The sequence below is a fragment of the Agelaius tricolor genome, unplaced genomic scaffold (genome assembly GCF_023055355.1).
Source record: "Agelaius tricolor isolate 1412-34295 unplaced genomic scaffold, bAgeTri1.0.p SCAF_2, whole genome shotgun sequence".
NCBI classification, from domain to species: Eukaryota; Metazoa; Chordata; class Aves; order Passeriformes; family Icteridae; genus Agelaius; species Agelaius tricolor.
In genome coordinates this window covers 72713243-72737904 of record NW_027269262.1, presented here as the reverse complement: position 1 = coordinate 72737904, position 24662 = coordinate 72713243, and the positions used below count along the sequence as shown (strand labels likewise).

Genomic DNA, 24662 nt, shown 5'->3' with positions numbered 1-24662 from the left:
CCCTACTTGAATTACTCATTTATAATGGCTGAGCAGCAGCCTGGATATGGACTTTGAAATCCTGGGAAAATAAGATGCATGCATGCATCCAAATGTCTTTAAAGCAGCTGTAAAATGTTGAAGTGAGATGTCAGCTACTAGCTGTTGTCTACAGTTTTAGTCTGAAGGGAGGGGTGATCATTTAATTGCTAACCAGATTTAATATTATTATAGTCATTATATCCTCAATTTGAAACTTTTTATTTTCTAGAGCCATTTGAACTGAAGAATCAGAATATTTGTTTGCTTTTTTGCACACTTTTATTGTACAGATTATTCCAACTTTTTTTGAAGATTTTACTTGCTTTGGTAAAATACATACATTTTTCACTAACTTTTATTGTACTTGTAATGAGGAAATAATAATCCCAAAAATGTGTAAAATATCAAAATAAAGTACATGTGTGGGTAGCAATTCCAAAAATGCTACCTTTGTGGTCAATAAGGACCTAAGATTATAAGAGCTGGTAAAAGCCATATATTAAAAGGATTGCTGTCTCTTTGCACTGGTGAGATGTTGCTGTTTGCACAGTCTTTTGCAGATGATGGCATTGCTAGGTTCTTTGTCTTCACAGCTTGATTTCATGTTTTCTTTGAAAGGACAGACATATAGGAAATTAACTGTTTAATTTTTCTTCAAATTCTTGCACAATTACAAAGGCTGTGCATCTCGTTATACTTGAAACAGAGATTTTTCACTAGAAGTGCCAGATGTTTCTCTAGTATACTCATACTTCCCAAGTAACCAGTATGAAAGTAAACACTCTTCATTTACTGCTGGAATTGTAGAAGTTCCTATGACAAGAAGTCAGTGAGAGCATGGACATCCAGTTTTGCATGTTGGAACATCTGTAAGGCAGTGTGAACTTCATCTTGCACTTTGGAGACAGACAATAAAGTCCATGTTGTATTTATCCAGGGATATTCATAATAAACTCATAGCAAGGGTGCTTAATTAAGGATCATTCAGGAATTGGTGAAGGAGTTTTTTCCTTCTTTCTGTTACAAGTAGTATTGAGATGACTTGTACTTTGTCTGTTTCCTGCAAAAGTCACTGTCTCAAAATCATGGTGGAAGGAGAACTGTTTTCTACACAATGGCAGCAAATTAGGCTCCCAACTCAATGATCGTGCCTTCCTTCCTGGTACTGGGAAAAAGGAGAGGTGAGAATAATCCACCTTAAAGGCAGAAATAGGATGGGTAAAAGTCTTCATTCATAGTTTTTCCAAGGCAGCCCTAGTAGAGTTATTTGGTACAGCTCTTATCAAAGAGCCAATAAAACCAGGCTTACTACAGATAATCCTGGGGGCACTATGCCACTTTCTGAGGGATGCTTTGGTAGCAAGGTCTTTGGTCTGTCTCCTCAGTGGAGGTCGGGGGGGCAAATCCATGTGGCAGCAAAGACACAAGGGTTATTGACTTTTTAGAAACCAAGGAAGCACCTGAGAATAGTTACATAGGAATTAGGGCTTGTCATCCCCAAAAGGCAGTAATGAATATTCCAACTGAAGTGCATTTGCACCAATGCTCTCAGCATGGGCATCAAGCAGGAGGAGCTGGAAGCCTTCATGCAGCAGGAAAATGATGACATATTTGCTATCATGGAAACATGGTGGAATGACTTGCACAACTGGGTGCTGCAGTGGATTGCCATAAACCCTTCACAAAGGATAGTCAAGGAAGGAAAAATGTTGGAGTAGCTCTGGATGTTAGGGAGTGTTTTGATTGTCTGGAGCTTAATGATGGTGGCAGCAGGTTGAGTGTTTATTTTGGAGTCAGAGAGAAGGACAACAAGGCTTTGGTGGGAGTTTGCTAAACACCTCCCAGGCAGAATAAAGAGGCAAATGAAATATTCTGTTAGTGGCTGGGGGAAATCTCACAGTTGCTGGCCCTTGTTCTCATGGGGGTCTTAAACTTATCAGATGTCTTCTGGAAATGCAATACATTGGAGAGGTAACAGCCTAGGAGGTTCCTGGAGTGTGGAAGTGAACTTCTTGACACAGCTGGTGAGCAAGCGAACTATGAAAGGCACAGGCTGGACCTGTTTGTGAGCAGGGATGTGCTGGTGGGTGATGTGGTGGTTGAAGGCATCTTGGACCCAGTAATCATGAAATGACAGAACTTTTGGTTCTTGAAGAAGTAAGGGGTGTGGGAGAGCTGCTGCATTGGACTTCCAAGAGCATACTTTGGCTTGCTTAGGAGACTGACTGAAAGAGTTCCTTGGGAGGCAATCATGAGGCACAAAGGAATTCAGGAAGGCTGAACATAATTTAAAAAGGCAGTCTTAAAGGTATAGCAGGCTGTACCCATGAACTGAGAAAGATGAGCTGACGGAGAAGTGTCTGACATGGGTGAACAGAAAGCTTTGGCTGGAAATCAGGGAAAAAAGAGGAGCTCCTGACCTTTGGAAGAATGGTTGGAAAACTCACAAGCACTGGAAGGATGTTGTGAGGTAATAAAGGGAGAGAATTAGAAGGGCCAAAGCCCAATTAGAACTTATGGCTACTGCTGGCTACTAATGAAAAATGTTTTTGTAATTACACCAGCAACAAAATCCATTATTGGATGCAGGGGCAAACATGATGGCAAAAGATGAGGAAAAAGCTGGGGTACTTAATGCCTTAATGCCTCAGTCTTTAATGACAAGATCTATTGTTCTTTGGGTACCCAGCCCCCTGATCTGGAAGACATGGTTGGGAGGAGAATGAAGGCCCCATCATCTAAGGGGAAATGGTCGGTGACCTCCCATACAATTTACATATACACAGGTCTGTGGAGCTAGATGGGCTTCAGCCAAGGGTGCTGGGGGAGCTGGCAGAAGAGCTCACTGGGGCATCTTCAGTCATTTACCAGTGGTCCTGGCTAACTGGGGAGGTCCCAAGTGACTGGGAATTGGCAGTAGTGACCCCCATCTATAAAAAGGGCCAGAAGGAAGATTTGGGAAACTACAGGCCTGTCAGCCTGACCTTGGTGCTGGGGAATGTTACGCAGCAGATCATCTTGAGTATCATCATATGGCACATGCAGGACAGCAGAGGGATCAGGTCCAGCCAGCGTGAGATCAGGAGAGGCAGGTCCTGCTTGTCCAACCTGGTCTCCTCCAATGACAGGGTGACCTGCCTAATGGGTGAGAGAAAGGCTGTGAGTGTTGTCTACTTGTGTGTTAGTAAAGCCTTTGAAACAATTTTTCATGGCACGCTTTTGGAGAAACTGGTTTTTCATGGTGTGGATGGGTGTATTCTTTACCAGGTAGGAAACTGGCTGGTTTGGCCAGGCCCTGAGAGTGGTGGTGAATAAAACTAAATCCATTTGGTAAGCAGTCAATAATGGGGTTCCCTAGGGCTTAGTGTTGGGGCAAGTCCTGCTTCATATCTTTATTCATGATGTGGACAAGGGGAATGCACCTTCAGTCAGTTTGCAGAGGACATCAAGTTAGGTGGAAGTGTTGATCTGCTAGACTAAGTGGGAAGATCTGCAGAGGCATCTGGACAGGCTGGATTGGTGGGCTGGGACCAACAGTATGAGGTTAGACAAGGCAAAATGGTGGCTCCTGCACTTGTGTCACAACACCACCATGCACACTTGGGCAGAGTGGCTGGAAAACAGCGCTGTGAAAAAGGACCTGGGTGTGATGATCAGCAGTGGCTGAATGTCAGCCTGTGCATGCCCAGGTTGCCAGGAAGGCCAGTGGTATCCTGACCTGTGTTAGGAATAGTGTGGCCAGCAGGACCAGGGTGGTGATTGTCCCCCCATGCTGGACACTGGTGAGGCCACATCTCAAGTGCTGCGTCCAGTTCTGAGCCCCTTAATTCAGGAAGGACATTGAGGTGCTGGAGCAGGTCCAGAGAACAGCACTGAAGCTGGTGAAGGGTCTAGAGGTAAATCATAGTAGGAGCAGATGAAGCAGCTGGGGTTGTTAGGCCTGGAGAAGAGGAGGCTCAGGAGAGACCTTAACTTTCTCCCCACCAGCTACAAACTGCCTGAAAGGAGTTTGTAGCTGGGTGGGGACTGATCTCTTCTCACAAGTGACAAGCAATAGGACAAGAGGAAATGGCTTCAAGTCATGCTAGAGGACATTTCATATGGTTATTAGGAAAAATTTATTCACTGGAAAGGTGTTCAGGCATTAGAATAGGCTGCCCAGGGAAGTGGTTGTGTCACTGTCCCTGACAGCATTAAAAAAACATCTAGAGGTGGTATTTAGGGTCATGGTTTCGTGGTGGATTTGGCAGTGCCAGGTTAATGGTTGAACTCTGACCTTTAAAAGCCTTTTCCAGCCTTAACAATTCTGTGATTCTATATAACCGGGGGAGCAATATCTTATCTTACACACTTGTGTAAAGTGGAGCATTTTGGATGGGTTTGCATTGCTGTTTTCCACTGAGGTTCTCTGTTGGGCTGCTGCAAGAGTATGATGGAGGGATGTTTGCAGTAAGAATGCACCAACCCTTGTACCCTTTACTGTGGCTTTGCTCTGTTTGGATTTAGCTACCACGGTTTTTTACCCCTTCTCATATAGGAGCTGCTCAGCTCGCTCCTGTGAAAGGTTTCTCCAGTTTGAGATGTGAAGTAAGTTACTCCAGAACACTTGTCCGTAAGAGCAAAGAAATTGGTAATTAAGAAGCATAGTTGTACAAAAATAGCATGAGGTAATGCTAAGGGAACAAGATGTTTTTCATTCATTTTCTGTGAGGTCTCCCCACAGTGAAACACTTGTAAATGAATGCTGCTATACTGGAAGCCAGTACAACTCAGACTCAGTAACAGCAGCATTTTGGACCTGGCTTTGAGGAAACAAAGCAACATCTGAGTTTCTGCCATGCTTATCAGTGTGGGGCTAAGTTCTTCCTCTTCTGTTTAGTAGAGGTAACTCTGCATGTTCCTTTTCCTTAATTCTTTGCTAAGGGTGGTTGTCAGCTCATACATAGCAGCCAGCATGGAGGACGGCTGTTTGTGTGTTCCACAAGTCTCTGTGTGTGACCCAGTCTCTGTGGATGGTTGGTTGGGCTTCACACCTCACAGGGCTGTGACTCTCACCAGCATTGGAACATTAGAAGCCCATGATTGCTGCTTCAGAGGAATAGAAACAGTGTAGTAAATAATAATAGTAATAATTAAAAGAACAATTAACTAATAAAAGCATGAAACTAACCCAGCTTGCAGTCCTACTTATTTCCATTTTTTCAGAGAATTTTATTTGCTTTCTTAAGAGACAAAGCCCTCTTCTTACCCTTCATTTCCTAAACTGGAATTCCACAATAAGAATTTGGAAGGGCCAGGCTCAATTTCTTAATTAGGGTGGGGAAAAGTGGGAATATATACTTACCAGACAGCTGGTATAATTTTCTTAAATATTTTCATGTTTAGCTATACGTGTATATAAGAAGAGAACAAAATATTTATTCTCATTGTGTCTGTGAATAAGATAATCTTGAGTATTGTTGAGATTTGGGGGGATGCTTTGAAAACTGATGGTGTAGTCCATGGTGGATTGTGTGACATAGCCCTATAAATATCTTGTAGATCTGCAACTTAAGAGAAAATATAAATCTTTTTAGCTCTAGATGCTCTTGTTTCTCAGAGGATTACTAGTGGAACAGGAGAACAATTTCTTTAATTCCTTTATCCATAAGTCAGTCCCTTTGGAAAATCTGCAGTTGGCTCTTCATACCCCAGGAAGAATGCTAGCCAAACACTTGTTGTTTTTTACAAATTCTACCTATTTGCTGCCAGTACCAGGACAACATGATCGACATTTTTTTAGGGAAATGCAGACAAACTCTCCTTAATATATGTGGGATAGAAAATATAGTGTGTGTGTATATATATGTGTGTATGTGTATAAATATCTATATATGTGTGTATATATTTTAGTATAAATGTGTAGTGAATTTTTCCTGTTACTTTCCAATAATTTTCCTGTATTAGATAGGATAATAATAAAAATATCTTACAATCTCATCACTTTTTCTTACTTATTTTAGGAACTCCACCTGACCTTTTCCTGTCATGATTATTTGACATGGGCAGCACATGTAAATGAACTTTGCCTTCCAAATTATCATCTTTTAGTTTCTATTAACCAGCATCAATGCTATCAACACAACTTTAGAGAAAAACAGTATTTTTAACATTATATTGCTTTTTTACTAAATTCTTCCTGTGTTTTTATAAATTAAATTATCTTCTAAACAGATAGGCTACAGCCTAATAAAGTGCATGTTATCCCACTAGAAATTCTAAACAAAAGCTATTGTATGGCAACTTGAAATATGTCCAAGGCAGCTAGCATTGCTGCTTTTAGTAGTTTCAAAATAATATTACACCTACTTAGAATAGCAGAATGTGTCTTGCATGTTAGTGTGCCAATGCAAATAATATTCAGGCTTTCTACTATGTTTCTTCTGTGAAGTGCAGTTTAATATTTAGTTGCTGATAGTGCCCATTATTATTGTTATGCTTTGGATCAAGGAAAAGATAAAATAGTCTGAATTACAAAGCATCCAATGCCTTGAATTTTCTGCCCAAGGAATAACAAAAAGTAGCACACTGAAGTTCAAATTTATATGGTGAATAAGTTTGAGTAGTTTTCTGTGCCATTAGTGGAACAAATTAAACTTTTGCTGCTTGAGTGCATATACCTAAACAGTGTAGTGTGGGAGGATTATCAGCCAGTAAGTCTTATTGGTTTATTGGCAGTAGAGCAGATTTAAACGAAATTTTCCCATGGCAGAGGTACTGTATCAGTGATCCCAGAAGTTTTCCTAAGAAATTTATGAAGTGGTATGAAAGTAAATTACTGAAGAGCCATCAAAGCAAGTATGTTATTAATTGACAATTTATTGACTTCATCCTTACTGCTAGTAAAAAGAAAAAAAAAAGGATTAGGATTCCCAGTACACTTTGAAAGCTGCGTGAGGTCTTTTGTATGACATTTCAGTTAACCTGTAATTAATTAACTTAATTAAACAAATATTAGTAAAAGAGTAAAAGCACACTTATTCTGATGGATCTATAAAAATAGTCATAAGATCAATGTAAATAAGTAATGGAAAGTGTGAATCTGGGTCTGGTTAGGGCAGAGTGTAACACCGATTATCTTTGATCTTTTGAGAAACTTAGTCCTTGCTCAAGGAAATCTCTCATAAACATCACTGACTAATTGCTAAAGTACTGCTGGGTCTTTACCCTTCAGCTTATGGTCAAAAATATATTGCTGTTTATTATACTGGAACATTTTTCTGTGCCTAGCTTCAATACACTTAATTCACACAGACTGCAAATTGTTTTTGTTTTTTACTATTTTACCTGTATTAAAAGAGTAGGATAGTGATTTCAATAGAAAGAAGTTATCTTCTGTTAATTCCAATTTCTTCTATTCACTTGCTGCTTTTGGCTAATTATTTAACTTCTCTGTGCATCATTTCATCTGCAAAAATATGTGTTACCATCTGTGTGAAATGCTATGGGAGATGCTGTAAGGATATTTTCAGACTTTTAGCTGGAAGGTATTATGCTAAGACTGGAATGTTGTAGTGATAGTAGTTAGGTATTAGTGAGCATGCTGAAGGTCTTATAAACATCTAATATTTGAAATAGGAATTTAAGTCCTACTAATATTGTGTGGAAGTGGAGGTCTCCTTAAACTTAAAATAAAAATCTAAAGCTGTTCTTGCCAGGTCATTCATGCACATTTTAAATTTATAGCTTTTTTAATGTCACTCTTAATTAAGACATGCAGATTTAATGACAAGTATATTTTTCTTATTACTAATAATTCATAAAGCCTACTGCACATAAAATAAATGCAGTATTGAATTCTCTCATTTTCTGCCTCTTTCTGATACCTGTGAACTTTTTCTGTTGCATTCAATGGCTGATAAATTGTTTGCCAAGTAGGAGGGAGAATGCTTGACTTTGACTCACAGTTAAATTTCTTGAGAAAATACCATTCTGTGCAGTGTGTCCACAATAGAAGCTATTACAGAATATTTTTCTTTGCTGTCAGGTTTTTGGCCAATTTGCCCGTGAAAGCAGTCTCCTGGAAATCTGCTTAATCAGTAATACTGTTTTGAAAACAAACATTTTGTAAAGATCTGTCCTTTTTCATTAACAGCTGCAAACATTATAAATAAATCTAAGTCTTTTTTTTTTTTCACTCACACATGATATGCTTCCCTTCTTTGATATTGTCAGTTTTACCTACTTTGTTCATGGTACTTCAACTTTGATCTGGGCTAATTGCCATTAAATTCACACCGCTCACTGACTTGGCAAGCCAGAGCAAGTTAATGCTATTCATCATCAGGAGAGCAGTTACTTTCTTCTGTCCCCTCTGGGCATGTGCTTGTTTGTTTAACTGCAGAATGATTTGAGCAGTTTTACATATGCTGCTCATACATTTTCCATATGAAAGTCAATAGCACAGGAGAATTCTACAACTGAAGGTTTTTAAATATGTTTATTCCTTAAGGCATGGGTATATTTCAAGTCTTTTTGGTTTTATTTTCCTTGCTGCTTCAGATGCTGTTTCTGTCCTGCAGCGAGATTTCACAGGAGGTGTTTGGAGCTTGTCCTTGGGTCAAGGAAGGATTTTTGCTGGTTTGGTGCTTCTTTGCTTTTGAGAATACAGATTGCTTTTGCCTGCTGAAACTATTTAAATACATTTAAATTAGACAAATACAGGCTTTTTTTCTAGGGCTGTTTTCCCCTCTTCAGTTGTAACAGACTGTGTGATCTTGGGAGAGGAAAAGACAGAATCTCCCAAGCCAATATCTGTCTTGGACTTGCTCATTGTCTTTGCTGGGCTGATGTGGTAACTTCTGGATACTGCATAATTTACCAGTGTTAATGCTGATAGGAAGGAATTAGTTTATTAAATAAGCATATTTATTAATTTTAAGCATTTAAATATTAAAATTATATTTTAAATATAAAATACTTCTGATGAAGCAAATATATTGTATAAATTTCAAATCTGTGAACTTGGATTTTTAGTCCAGTACTATCCTCAAGAATCATCTATTGACCAATAATAGTTCCTCTTCCCAGAGAATGTAATTAATTGAGGCAAGGTGTAGCATCTAGCACATCAATAATAAGAATAAATAAAATGCATGAAGAAAGTTTTTATAATATGAGGTGTTAAATGGACTCAATTTGAAACTGATGAAAAACTTGTTCAGCAGCATTATTGCTAAATCCTCCTGAAGGCAGCTTGGGAGATAATAATAGTAGTTCAAGCCTTTGCTGGTGTGTCTCTTGAATCTTTCATAACTTTTTGACCTTCATTAATAATAAGTTTTCTGCACTGTGTAAATAATCCTTTTGATAAATTAAAAAAAAGAGGGGGAAGTACATTTGAAAATTCAGATCATATTTTTGATGCAGAAAAAATTTAACAATGTTGCTTACTGCTCCCCTCCCATTGAAATTTATGATTTGATCAAAATTATTTGAGGTTTTGTTTTTGTTTTGTTTTGTTTTTTAAATTAGCATCTGTTCTTTGAGTTATTTTGATTTTGTTTTGGTTACTTATTATTCATTATTTTCAGTTACTGGATTTCTAGTGTTTTTCAGTGTCTGCCTTAAGTCTGCAAAATTAATGTTATTCTTTCTGGAATATTCTTTCAATCTGCTTAGACTGCAATGAATGCTTACATCATTGTGTGGAACAATTGAAATGTCTACTGAAAAGTTTTATGAATTTTTATAATGAAGATAATTAAATGATCTTTATTTCTTCAGGTCAAATAAATAACAAATAAAATTGAAAGAGAAGAAATGTGATCGCTGGTGTGACAGGAAAAATGAAGGATAAAACTGAATTTACAATAGGGCCAAGCAAAAGTAATTGGGCAGCAATTCTCAATTGGGAAGTACTGAAAAGCACCAGTGTTGTTGGGAGCTGCATCCAGCTCAGTGCTGTCATTCTCTGTTTGTGGGATAAATGTGGGGGTTTGGTACCTGGTCCACTTCTGTTTTCTGGATAGCAGCAATCTTAAGAATCAGTTTTAACAGAAATGCTTTGTGGTGCCATCATTGTTCAAACAAGTCCACACTGGAGCAGATTGTCTGTCAAGTGCAGGGTGACAAAGCTGAGCTCAGCCAGGTGCCAGAAGCAATGTAGGCAACTGTGGAAGTCTCAACCTCACTTGCACTGACTCGTTCTCTTCCTTCTTACATCCCACACTTAAAAGAAAAAAATGATGCTCACAACAGTTCTCTCAGATGGATATGTTGGAAATTGTGGTGTGAGAGCATGAATAGTAGCCTTAATGTTTAAAGATTTCAAACTACTGTGCAGATGTTGTGTTCAGGATTGTTTTGAGTCCTTAGGGTCCTTCATCTCATTTTGGAATGGTGTAGTATAAAAGCTTGTTGTTTGTTTGGTTTGGTTTTCTGATACAGTTTTCCCATAAGACTCATATTAATGTTCAGGAAGCAAGATTTAAATAAGAGACTGTTTCTTGTTTTAGTAAAGTTTGAGTTCTTTCTCTAGAAGAATAAAATGTGATGTGAGACAGTTAAATACAATAAAAACTGAAATAAGCTGTCCAAGCTGAACTCACTGGACCACCCAGGTCTTGGACCACCCAAGGGACCAACAACAAGCAGTTGCCTGAAAGAGATGGCCTTTTACTGGAGGTCGAACAAGTTGTATCGCAGACCTTGGATATATTTGGGAGTGATTTCTTAATGCAGTTGGCTGCCTACTGGAGATGGTCCTTAATCTAAGTTCCCACTGTAACAGTAATGTCCCTATAAAAATGGCATTTCTTATTTACTTCTGACCATAACAATTTTTTTGTCATTTTAGGACAAAAGTAAAATTAGCAGCTTAGTAATGTGTTGCTACTAAGTAGAGATTTTGAGTTACTATAGAGTTGTGTAGTGCCACGTAAAAATAAGATTTTTGAAGGGGGGATATTTGGTGTCACCGGTAGGATTTGCAATGAGAATTAAATTGGAAGCACTCAGGTAAATAATTCTTGCTTGAACCACGTTCACTATGCTTCTGTTCATGAGAAATGGTACAATATGAAAGTAGCTAATTCAGCATTAGAATTGCTGTGTCCCTAAGCTTAAATGGCCTTTGGAAAGTGTAGAAAATCTTAGTTGGAAGTCATTCCAAGTGGCAGGTTTTGTCCTTAAATCCACAGTAAAATGATGTATATGAGTGTGCAAATATTTTCTGTTAATAAAAACAGACATTGAATTAAAATTTTCTATGGCAGCCATAATTTCAAGATGGTTTCCTGTTGTGTTATTTTTAAAATTTGTTGGATAAACTGTAAGTCAACTTAACCACCCCAAATCAACATTTTTATGTACATGCTTTTGCAGCAATAGTTCATTCTAGTGATGGTAACTTAGGGTTTGCTGAGATGTAATTAACTGTTATGTGAGTTAAAATCCCTCCATCATGTACCAGTAAAATCTTATATTCCTATAATCTTGTTTTAGTAGATAGAGAAAATATTTAAAAGTAAACAGCTGTATCTTGTGCAAACTTTCTTTTAAGGATATGGCTTTATTTCTTTAGCATTCTTTTCCATTGTAAGTTTTATTCAACATCTAATTTTCTGATTTTTTTCCATCCTTTCTTAAAACCAAAATAAAGGTAGCATCTAATTTTTCACTTTTTGCAAGCTGGGTAAAGCATTGGCTAATTAATTTAACTCCTATTAGAGGAGTGAAATTTATTTGATGGCTATAAATCTGTATATTTTTGTCACATTCTTTTCCATCTAAAATGGATACAAACATTGTTATGGTCCTGTTGAAAGACACAAAGAACTCCTGTATCTTTGCAAGACAGGAAGAAACTTTTGAATAAAGAGGACTTCAATGAAAGCCCTGTAGGCAGGGCTTGTGTGTTATTGTGGGTATATATACGTGTTTTCACTAATTTTAATCTGTGTATTAATAATAGTTTATTAATCAAATTAATATTTTTCATAAATGAGTTTGAGAACTACTACATTGTAGTTTCATAGAATGGTTTGAGTTGGAAGGGACATTGGAGATCATGAAGTTCCACCTTCCACTAAACCAGTTTCTGAAAGCCCCTCCAGTCTGCCCCTTCATGTGTGTGGAGTATGAGAGTATACATAGACTTGGGCCATCCACATCGTGAAATGTAACAGGTGCCAATGTAATAATAATTTTAAGTCAAAACAGTTGACAAAACATCAGTTCATGTGTCCTACAAGCTGTAAAGCCTTTTCCTTTTACCACCTTATAGCCAACTGAGTAGAACAAACAAGTTCTGAGATCAAATAGTATTTTAATTGTTTTGAATTTCATTTAATAAGCAATATGATGAAATAATGATGAAGAAAGCAGTCAGTATTATTTATAGGTATAGAGCTAAATCTTGTATTCTTATTACCAGCCTTTCTAAGTTCTCTAGCACCAGTTCTCTAGTGCTAATAAGTCATTGCAAATCCATGTCAGCAGAGTCCTGATGAACAGTTTTCAGTTTTACTGAGGAGAATGTTCTCGACAGGGCTTTGTTAACCTGATGTTCTGTGGTTTCGCCTCGTAAAACTAGCAAAGGGCTCTCTGCATGGAATGTTAATGGGGTGAGGTAATGAATGCAGGATGGGATGTAAGATTGAAACATGCATAAAGTTGGGGGTTTGGAGGAGATCCTTGCAGACAGTAGCGAAGATAAAAGCATTGAAATTTTTTTTGTTTGTTTTAAGCCAACAGTTGGATCTCTGCTGGAAATCTGGCTTTGAAGTAAGAACGTAAGAAAGGAATTAGAAGTTAAGCTACATAAATTTATTTTAATTTGCTCTTGGTGAAAGAAACAAAGTTGAAGGTCATCCCTGTGGTTTTAATACTGTTTTAAAAATGATTCCTATTTCAAAACATTCATATAAATTATGTACTTTTTAGTTCTGCATCAAGAAATTTTCTGTTAAAAGGAAGGTTGCTTGTGCCATACCTTTGCTTTCTTTTCAAATGTATACTTTGAGAAACATGCAACTGAGCTAAATTCAGTTCCTGGAATTTGTAATCCCTTTTATGGAGAAAATGTGTTCAATACTTTGTACTTCCTGAGGAATCAAGCAGTTGAAATTTTTATACAAGTGTAATGCTAATTAGTTACATTTTTCAGGCATAATCTGATCTTGAATTTGTTGTCCAGGGAATGGATACATCTATGGATGAGGTGTTTTCTTGCTCTGTGTGAGTTAATGAATTTGTTGGTTGAGGGCCCAGATCAGGTCTGATGAGGCAGGTGTATTTATTTTTGTCACAGTAAAGCCCACCTATAATTGTCAATCTGAGGGTGTTGATCAGATCACCTCTCCTTAATGACTTGGTCGCTTCATGCTCGCGCTGCCCAGTGTGGCATTTGCGCTGCATCAGAATGGCTAACGTGCAGGGCTTTAACCTTTCCCTGTAAATTTATTAGAAACATAATAGCAAGAAAAGATGTGTAACTGTGATTTGAAACAGATAATCCTTTTTTTTTTAGGGAGGGAGTATGTACCTTTTTTTCCATAAGACAATTTTTGTATTTCTTACTTTAATACAAAGAGGCCAGTTACATAAGATTTCAGAATACAGAATAACAAGTAGTGATGCTGCAGAGAATGGATGCAGGTTGTTTCAGGAACAACTACTGCTCCAGCTTGAGGGAATATTAATGTCTGCTAAACATTTACAGTGGGGGGATATGATAAACTAAGCACTGTGAAATCTGCTTACTAGGTAATTTTAAAGGTAGATAATCTTAGCTGTTTGATAGCAGACAAGACCTGGTCAAACTCAAATTTGCTTATTTGCTGGCATTTGCGTTCACACATTTACATCTAAGCTAAATGGAAGAATGGGGGTGGATCAAGCTGGATTGTTGCTCTCAATTTTTACCAAGTTTTGAGAAAACACTTTTGTAGCACTGGAAAAAGTACAAGTGTTGGGTTTTTCTGGACATAGGGGCTAAAGAAGAAGAAGGATTGAAAGAGAAACAGTATCGTCTTTGTAGTACTAGCATTTCTGATTGGTACCAGTTATAGATAAACTATGGAATATATGTCTGGAATACAGTAAAAATGGTCATGAGGGAAAGTGGAATGTGAAATGCTTACCTCTATCAGTCAAATGTTGTTAGAATGAACAGTAGCACAATAAATATGTTGTAATGATTTATATGGGCCTGTGTAATTTACCTGTTTTAAATAAAGTGTCTTAGCTTATTCTTAAAAAGGTAATTAAGAGAGAGCTTTATAAACTGTGTATATTGATAAAGGAAGAGGAGCTTTTCAATGAGATTGAACGGTAATTATAGAACAATTCAAACTCAAGAGATGTGTATTGTAATTATCAGATAATTTATAAAGGGCGATCAATGTATTCTCCAGTGCTGGTAATGGTAAAACCAAATGGGGGCTTTTTCAGAAGTTATGTTCAGTACAGCCATGTTTGCAGTCTAATTCAGGGAAGTTCTGCCACCTGCTTTTCAGTAGAATTAATTAATTAATTAAGTGGATGAATCTTGACTCATTGCTGTCTCTCACTTAGTATATGTTACTAAAAGATTTCTATGGTAGAAATCCTATCTGTTAAGTTAGCAAATATTGAACCATTACTACTGTCCCTCAGAGTTTTTTGCTAACTTCTTGATCTGTAGAATTCTGTAGGGCTTGCTCTGAAGAAAAAAAACTTTAGAAGAATAATATGCAATTTAATGCTGATGATTGTCTTGGATATTGTTTGGCATATTAAATAGAATCAAGACATGTAGTGAGGACTGAAATTGCAACTGGTCCTGCTCTTGTAGGCATTCAGTTGTGCTCTCAGTAGGATGCACAATGCTTGTCTCTGGTCATTCAAGTTACTTCAAAAGGATGGGGCTTTGTTCTCCTGTTTGACAGCAAAAGTTAGAAGAGGTTTTTTAAATGGAGGCTTGAAATACTTAAATTTTAACCATCTGTTGAATATGTTGTGTATTGGTTCATGGACTGCTGACTGCATTGCAGTGATGGCACCCAGCTGCATGTGTCTCCTTTGATAAGTGTCTTTGTCAGTGCCTAATGGAAATACAGAATTTGGATAAGAAGTTGGCTGAAAGCCAGACAAGATAAGTTGGTGGCATTGGCTTGAGAAAAAAAGCCTGGAGAAACCCTCTGAGACTGTGTTATTCTTTGATGGAATGCAACCAATATTGGTTCTTGGAACACAGAAAGTGCTTGTTGACTAGGTGCTCATCAGGCCAAAGTAGTTTAGTTTTTGTTATTTCCTCCACCAAAAAAGAGAAAGCCAGTTTAATGGGACAATTTTTGCTGACAATTATGTAAGAACATTATAGTTTTGGAAATTAAGAGTGTGTAGTGGCAACTCCAAGTATTGTACAGCCAGGTCTTAAAATCACAAGCTAAAAATCAGAGTATTCTTAGGTTATTCAGTTTTACTTCTTTTTTTTTTCATACTTATATATTTTAAATATAAATGAATTCTCAGTCATTGAAATGTGGAATGAGTGTTTAATCACTTTACTTTGTGATTATAAAATGCAGGGCACTGAACCTCTTTTTCACTTCCAACATGGTGGTGCATCAAGTGTCTGATGGAGGTCTTAGTTTACAAGATCGCTTAATTAGAATATTTATCTGTATAATTGTCTTTTAAGGTAATTTTTGGAGTAAAACTTTAGTTACTCCTAAATGACAATTAGGAATGGAATAAGCAGATATGGATCATGCATTTTGCTGTCTCTTTTGAAGAATTACTCCATGTGCTGCTTGAAGAGAAGCAAAGAATAATGATGACAGGTGAAACTTTTGAGAGGTTGTGCTTCACCTTTTTTAGAAGGGTTTATTTATTGTTTGAATTATGCCAAAACATAAGAAAAATATAAATTGCATGACATAAATCTTGTATGAGAGGGTCAATGATATTTCAGATTTTCAAAAAAGAACCGTAGAATGTAAGTTGCTGCATGAATAAGACACAAACAGACAATATTTACTTAATGTATTTACTTCTACCTCCCTGGAATGAAAGGAGTTGCTATTTCGTAAAATATATAAACCTTCAGTTAATACGACATTTTAATGTCTGTCCAGGATTGAAAGTTGTGTAGTCTGGTTTAAAACTGCATGATAAAGCTTGTTGTGAGAATGGAAGCAGAAGTCAGCCAAAAGTTGATTTATGGCCAATAGTGACATTTAGTTCAGTTCTAAGAGTAGTATTTACTAATAAATCCACTTTGGTAAATCTTCAGTGATTTGAGGTAAAAGTTTCACTCACATGAAATTTAATAGGTGACTTGCATAATTTGTGAAAAGAGCATAGGTTGCATCATTTGTGAAATAGAAGTCTGTTCCATTTGAAAAAAAAAATTAAAAATAAATACATATAACTTGCTTCCTAAGCAGTGTTACAATGCCCCCACTCTGTCAAGTTTAGGGTTCCTGATTCACAATCTCCATTGGCATCAGCACACGTGTTTGACCCTCAACAAAGTCATGGGAAGCTTTTAGAAGTCTTAGAGCTCACACACTCTCCTGAGCACTAGGACTTGGAGAAGACCCAGAGAGCCCCTACATATACACTCTAAGACTCAGGAATTAATTATTTTCCTAGAAACTAAACATTGGCTCTTCAGCTGTTCATAGCAAGCACTCTTCTTTAATATTTTTAAACTTTTCAACAGGATTATTTTATGCCAATACTAGTAAAACTTATATTTGTTTGCTAAAAAGGTCATGAACCCAGTAGGATTTGGAGTTAGAAAAGAGCATAGGAAGTCTAACGATAGTAGGGGTTGGATGGTTAGCCCCACAAAAGTCAGATTTTTCTGCATGTGATGCCAGAAACCTCATAAAAGGAATGTTTTCAGTATTTTATGTTTTTTTACTGTGTTGTCTCCTTCTGCTCCTTTAAGCCCAATGATCATGATATTTTTACCTGATGGGTACACCTTTTAAAAAGAAAATAAATGCATTAGAAGGCTTTAGAAAGAGTTTGGGCTAGCTAGAAACTTGCAGAAACTGTCAAATTATATTAGCTCTGAAATGTAGGAAGCAAACACTGAAAATTAATCATCTGGATCTTTTTATTTTAACTTGGGGAGTTAGAATAAAGTTGTGACAAATATCTCATGTTGTGACTGACATTCAAAGAACTTAATGTATTTAGATTATTTATACAGATCTGCTCCAATGTATTGTTTAAAAGTGCATGAGTCTAGAAGGCATTTGTTGTTTAATCACATGAACTGTGACTGTGGTATCATAGGAGCAAAATTATCATTCTTCCATAAATATTTAATCTTAAAATGTGGATTAAAAAAATTGCTCAGCTGCTTTTCTTTATCCTTTTAGTGAAGTGGGGATTCCATGAAATGTCTTTCAAAACTTCAGTTTACTTTTGCTTAGTTTTTTTTAGGTAACTGCAAAGGAAAAGATGCAGGAAACTAGAACTGAAACAATTCTATTTTAGATTGTTAGAATTCAGGGACTCTTCTCACATACTTGATGTTTGACAGAGAATTTAAATTAAAGCTTAGACCTAATGCACTGATTTTTAGGTTCATTTTCCTATTTATTTATTGGAAAAATCCTTAATGTTTCTTAAGATAGAGTGTACTTCTCTACGACAGTCCCATAATTGAAGTATTAAGTAAGTAGGAATACTTGGGTCCTGTGAAGCTGTTATCACTATTAATACTATGTGGCTGCTGCTGAAAAGGTCAGCTAGCTGCTGGTTGGTTTGCTCTTTCTGGCTTCTTCATTTGATAACCCAAATCAGACTAATTCTACTTCCTTAAAATGTCAAAGACTTAGATCTGTCTTCACCTGATAAAGAGCAGGCATTAGGGCTTTAGAACTGTCACTACAGTCTCATTGGGTGTGCTGCTAATTTATAGATTTGTCTGTGTCACAGCTCCTTGACAGCTATGCCTTTCTTAACACCTTTCTTATCAACCTTTGCTTTCTCTGCTCTTTATTTATTTGTTTCTTCTTCTGTGAGGTCTGGCAAGGAGAAAGTACTTGTTTTTTGTTGCAGTGTGGAGGAGTGCAATCAGTAGCAGCAGTGATAGCAATAGCAGGGTTGGGGTAGTGCTTTAAGTTGGTGACAGGTGAGCAAGTTTTGGATAGAGTGAGACGTTTGTCATAATTTGGCAAAATTAAGAAGCGATTGCATCCTCCTGAGCCCAACATTAGACATTATTGTCTTGAGAGGTCTCCTCAGGAGTTGTTTAGTTGGTTAATTTGAACAGTTTGTTACTTTAGACTGCTTGGGCTCTTGCAGGACTGTGATGGAGAGAATCCTAAGTACGTGGTAAAGAAGTATGGGGAAAAGGAAATTATTTAAAAATAAATGAAGTTCTCTGAAGTCTCACTGTCATAAGGAGAAATGTGTTATGAATTGAAATACTCTTTTTTTGGAAAAGGGGAGAAAAAGGATGTTGTATTTAGCTGGTTGGGAATCCACTGGTGAAATTACTAAATGTACTGGAAATGTAGACTGTAGGGCAGGTTCCTTTGAATGTTTTTGCAGTAGTGGAAAATGACAATCATACAATGGTTTGAGTTAGAGGGACCTTAGTGATCATCTCATTCCAAGCCCCCTGCCATGCACAGGGACACCTTCCACTAGAGCAAGTTGCTCAGAGCCCCATCCAGCCTGGCCTCGAATGCTTCCAGGGATAGGCCATCCACAACTTCTCTGAGTAACCTGTTCCAGTGCCTCACCAAACTCAGAGCAAAACATTCCCATCTTATACCTGATCTGAACCTACTCTTTTTTATTTCAATCCATTCCCCCATATCCTGCTGCAAAACGCTCTTGTAAAAAGTGCTACTACATCTTTCTTGTAGGCTTCCTTCAGGAAATGGAAGGCTACAATTAGGTCACCTCAAAACCTTCTCTTCTAGAGGCTGAACAAACCCAATTCTCTCAGCATTTCCTTAGATGAGAAATGCTCCATCCCTCTAATCAACTTGGTGTCCCTCCTCTGGACTCGCTCCAACAGGTCCATGTCCATGTCCATGCTGTGCTGGGGATCCCAGAGCTGGGTGCAGTGTTACAGGTGGGGTCTCATTAGAGCAGACCAGAGGGGCAGAATCCCCTCCCTCACCCTGCTGCCCAGAGGACTCTGGATGCAGCCTAGGACAGTTTTGGCTTTCTGGGCTGCAAGTGCACATTGCTGGCTCATGTCCAGCCTCTCACCCACCAGCACCCTCAAGTCCTTCTGGGCAGGGCTGTTCTTGATCTGTGCATCCCCAGCCTGTTAGTATTGGGGTTTGCCCTGACCCAGCTGCAGCACCAGGCCTTATTAAACCTCATGGACCCTTTGTCACAAGCTTGTCCAGGTTTCCCTCTGGATGGATCCTGTTCTTCAGGTGTGTCAACAGCACCACTCAGTTTGGTGTCATCTGCAAATTTGCTGGAGGTGCACTCAATCCCTTCATCTTCATCATTAATGAAGATATTGAATAACACTGGTGCCATGCAACTTATCACTGATATTGACTGGGACTTGGAGCCATTGACCACTACCCTCTTGATGCAATTGTCAATCCATCTTCTTACCCATCTAACAGTTCACTCATCAACTCTTTCTCTGTCTAGTTTAGAGAGCAGGATGTCAGAAGTCCAGGTAAATGACACACGTAGCCCTTCCCGTGTCCATTGATGTGCTCACTCTGTTGTAGAAGACCCCTAAGTTGGCCAGACAGAACTTGCCCTTGGTGCACCCATGCTGGGTGTCCTGAATCACCTCCCTGTTCTCTGTGTGCTTAGCACAGCTTCTAGGAGGATCTGTCTGTCCCATTATCTTCCCAGACACAGAGGCGAGTTTGACAGGTCTGTAGTTCCCGGGAGTCCTTTCTACCCCTCCTAAAGATGGGTACAATGTTTCCCTTTTTGTGGTCAACTGGGACTTCACCTGACTGCCATGACTTGAATATGATGAGAGTGGCTTGGCAGCTACATCAGTCAATTCCCTCAAGACTCTGGGATGCATCTCATCACATCCCATAGACTTATGTACATTCAGGTTATAATTACTTAAATGATTTTGTTTATTGGATTTATAGTAAAATATGCAAAACCTATGCAGCAGGCTACTTTCCCTGACCACAGCTTTTATTAGAAAAGAATGGAGATGCTGAACATAACTTCTGTAAAATTTTAATTTGCTGGAAGCATAAACCCTCACCCTGCTTTCTCTTTAGTAGCAATGAAAACAGATTCTTAATTATAATAGTATTCTTGGAAAGCACTGTTACTACCTGCAATGGGATTTTAAATTTCCCATCTATTATTTTGCTGAATTGCTCTGAAAGTTTATTCATTGTGATAATGGAAAACTCAAGAATTATTAACTCTCTATATGTATAAACCTATACATGTTTTTCAGTCAACAAGTATTTAATGAGATTGCAGCTAGTGAATGTCTTTTTGATAGTAATAATATTAAAAAATATAATTTGGTTTATCTGCTGCCAAGAAGATGTTCAAATGGCAAAAAGAGAGTTTTCCTTGAAGTGGCAAAATCTGGCCAATCTCCCCCCAGGTGTCTTTTGTTTTCAATAATTTCTTTATTCTTCTTATTTCATTTTCTCATCTCCATTGAAACTGCTCCTCAAAGACTCTTCTTTTGCAAGCCTATCACAGAAGTAAAAATTGGAGAAGGGTTTGATACATCATCCAGTCAGGCTTGCTGCTGCTGTAGTGAGGAGAGGTCAGCAAATAGGGCTGGTTTCTTCTCCTCTGATATGTTTTCAGGTAACTCCTGGCACATTCAGAGTAAAGCTTAGCAGTCACCTGTGTTTTCTGCTAAGGACTAATGGACTTTGTCCATGTAACCATGGTGTTTCAAACATCACATTATGAAAAAGTGTTGGTTTTTGTTACTGAACTGAGATCTTGGAAAGAAATTACATGTTGATACTAAGAAGCCTGTATCTGTGTGTGAAGGTGTAGATAATGTATATACGGAGTGTATGCGTATGTTCCTCTTGCTAAGGTAGGAAAGCTTCTTGTCCACATGTGGTATTTGGAGTAGGAATAGTGTCTTACAGCTGTTTGATATCTAAGATGATAGCCACCCTGACTGCAAAAAAATTAAATAAATAAAGCACTCTGGAGTGCCCAGAAAGAAAATCAAGCCTAAATAAATAAATTATATGATACATAATTATTTGACATAATGGATTTCATCTGTCCAACTGAAGCCTGTAAAGGCTGTGCTCTACAGAGCTCTGCTGTACAGATAAAAGGTAATGCAATGTGAACTGGTAGTTCGATGCAAGTGAGATGTTTTCACGTCTTTTGGGATATGTGTAATTGTTTATATAATAAAAAGCAGGTGGATACTAGACTTGTTTAATGGGCGATGATGAAGAAGTAGAGGAGACAATAAATTTGACCAAATACATATATGCCCACATGTATGCATGTGTATAAGTATGTATATACAGATACTATTTTCTTTCTGTCTTGAACTTTATATTGGATATTTCATTTGAAGAGACTAGTCAGGTCAGTATCTAATACCATAGCTTTGTTGTTGGGCTTAGCTGATATAATTAGTTGTCAGTGAGAAGATGATGCTCTTATTACTCTGAGTATTATAAGTGCTGTGGTTATGAGCACACAGGTTGGTTACATCCACTGTCAATGTCAGACCAGTCTTAAACTGACTTAAATGCATATGTGACCTGATGAGATAATTAGCAAATTAAAGACTTTGATCCTATCCATTTGAGAAAGTGGAAACCCATCATGTCTTCTAAAATAAATAGGAAAGTCTGACAAGGATCAGAGGCAAAAAAATCTCACTATGTTCCACTCAGTTTAGGCTGTAAATTTTATAATAGCCTGATTTACAGCCTGTGGAGTTCAGGATTGATTTATTTCCTGCAGTGCTTACAATTGTTGTTAAACTCTGATTATGCTGTCATTTAGGTAACAGCAAGATTTTCAACCCAGTAGGGAAAAATGGATAATGTGTTTGAGTTTCTTGTAGTCAGGGAGCTAGATTCAGTGGCTTAAAAATAAATGCGCCAAAGTATTTTATTTTTACCTTTCTTTTTTCTCTCCATTTTTCCTTTTTCTTTTTCTTTCTTAGTCCTGGCAACAGCTTCTAACAGAAACACAAGAAGAGTACGTGGAAACTGTTTTTACTTTGTTTTGTTACTTAAGGAGAACACAATATCTTCTTGATTTAGGTGGAGAACTTAGTGTCCCTGAGGTTTTACCATGAACCCCATATGCATGCAAGGATTAATATATATTGAGATTTTTCTTTCAGGATGAACTTGCGCACCAGGGATGTTTTATGTTTGCTTTTCAAAACCAAAATCTTTCAGCATGTCTTTTCATATGTAGAATTAGAATTGCTGAATCCTGAATGTTGATCTGAGAAATCCTGATTGAATAGGACAAAAGAATATCTGGGGAAAGATTTTGTCTGATACAGTAGCTCTGTAGTCTAGATCTCTGTGGGTATTCTGGTCAGAAGTGCAATTAAGACAGTTGTTAGCGTTCTCTCTTTGTAAAGGTTCTTAGCATTAACAACCAAGATCTTTCTCAAATGGTCAGAAAAATCCATCTGCCTTAAGAGGAAACTCCCTGTTAGTTCCAAATTATGAAGAAAGCTGATATCTTTGCAGCCATAAAGTCAGCTTCATGTGTAATGCACCCCACAATTCCCCCAGCTGTCAGCTGGCATGATAGCTATCAACATAATCGCTAGACATGCTCTGTGGCTCTGACCCTTTCCTGCCCTTTATATAGCAAAGTGTCTGTTCCATGAGCTAATGATCAGACACAGATAATAAGGCTTTCCTTACCCCAGAAAACCACTTCAAGGCTGTCATTCTCTTCTAAGTAAGGGTCTGTTTACTCCTAATACAGGCCCTGCTTCCCTCAAAACTAGCAGAGCTTTGAAGCTTTGCTGCTGCTTTAAAAACCACAAGTTGAGCTTCGTTTGACTAGTTACTCCAGAAGTGTCACCAGGCTATTGAATCCTCAAAATGACTAGCTGGCAGCAGTATACTTACAGTAATGGTCAAAACTTTCTCTCATCCTATTAGCCATTTCCATTCCTTCTAACTTTTGAAAGGGTTATACATTACAGTCATTGGATAACATGGCCAGTTGTAGTTATTTCTGAAGTACAGTAAGAAACTATGTAATGGTCTGCTCATTTTCTTTTTAATTTATTACAGAAGATCACAGACATTCTGATAGAGCCTTAAAAAAAAAGCAAATACAAGCTATCACCATCATCAAATATGAATTCACTTTCTATGGGGATTGAATTACCATGTAAGAAGTCATGGTACTGCATGTCATTTGCCAGACCTCATTAGAATTCTTCAAATCTGGGTTTCAAACTTTGGCTTCTGAATTCTATTATAGGGGAGTAAATTATTCTCATTTTCAAAGTTGCTGGGAGCTCAATAAGCATGTCTTGTTGATACCAAAATATTTTCTGCAATTGCTTCAGATTTGTATCAACTACTGTATTGCTTTGTAGAATATGTCTGCATGTTTCCCAGAGTAGTGGGACTTCAGTGGTGTTTGTGATTTTCATAAAAATATGAAATTAATATTTTTAAATAACTGTGATTTGCTTTCACAGAATCATCCTGTAAGTCAAACTTTTATTTCTTATTTTACAGTTCAAAGTGTTCTTATTTTCAGTTACATTCCTGTTTCCTTCTTCTCTATTGATTTTGTGAGAATCAACAGAAGTAAAATCTGTTTGTGAGATGTTTATGAGTAGTGGCTGCATGAGCTGCTGGAGCAGATGGAGTAAATTGTGAAGAGATGAGAAATGGCCTTGGGAAATACAGAGTGAGAGAGAAATAGGGTTGTCTTCATTGAGGGGGCACGAGAATGGCTGTTTTCATCCTGAGATCTCTGTGCACAGTTGGAGACAAAGAGGCTTCCAGTCAGTTTTGCAGAATTAGATGCAAATGCCATAACCTTTGCACCTTAAATGATGGTGTTTAGATATGCTGGGGTTTGTGGTAATCATATGATTCTTGTTGAATAGATTCAAAATGTTACACACCTTGGATGATGGCATTTAGAGCCAACTAAATATCATTGCTATCATTTTATAGCCTGGTTATGTAATCTCCATCTCCAAGTAGCTGAGCTGTAACAGTGGTTTGGAATTCTGTTGACATGATTAACTTAATTTCTGATTTTTTTCTCTGTTACTAAGTAGTTGTTGTTGAATCTTCAACACAAAAGAAACTTTGTGTTTATTTCTTTTGATTTCTCTGTGACATTACAATGCATTGCAACTTGTGTTGACTTCTGGATTTTCAAACTTGTGAGTGGCATGAAGCCTGCTGCATTGGAGAGAGCCTGTTCTCACACAGGTGCATCCCCAACCCTTTTTCCACGAAAGATTGAAAGCTGTTGTGTTGGGAAAGTCAGAAGGCTCTTTGGGGGACTGTAATGGGAGGTTTTATTGAGGGGAACAGGGTGATGATCACTGTGTGTTTGGCATACTTTCTGGGTTTTGATTTTTGTTTGGCAGTTTTCCATGGAACATTGTAAATATCTATGCTTCCATAGCTCATTCCTGCTCCCTCTCTTCTAATAAATTATGGAGCTGTTTGCTGTGTTCCTAC

At 37.7% G+C, this 24662-nt stretch overlaps 1 protein-coding gene across 9 annotated transcripts in view; it reads left to right on the top strand.

The window, feature by feature from the left end:
- VPS13B (vacuolar protein sorting 13 homolog B) overlaps nt 1–24662 on the top strand; it is a 434621-nt gene that overhangs the window by 149194 nt on the left and 260765 nt on the right. The window contains exon 20 of one of the 9 annotated variants that reach the window (XM_071421513.1): nt 6024–6102. The exons of the other annotated variants lie outside the window; for them this stretch is intronic. Coding sequence (XP_071277614.1) covers nt 6024–6052 — 29 coding nt within the window. The 3' untranslated portion in view covers nt 6053–6102. Of the gene's footprint in view, nt 1–6023; nt 6103–24662 lie in introns of those variants that run through there. 9 annotated transcript variants of the gene reach the window in all.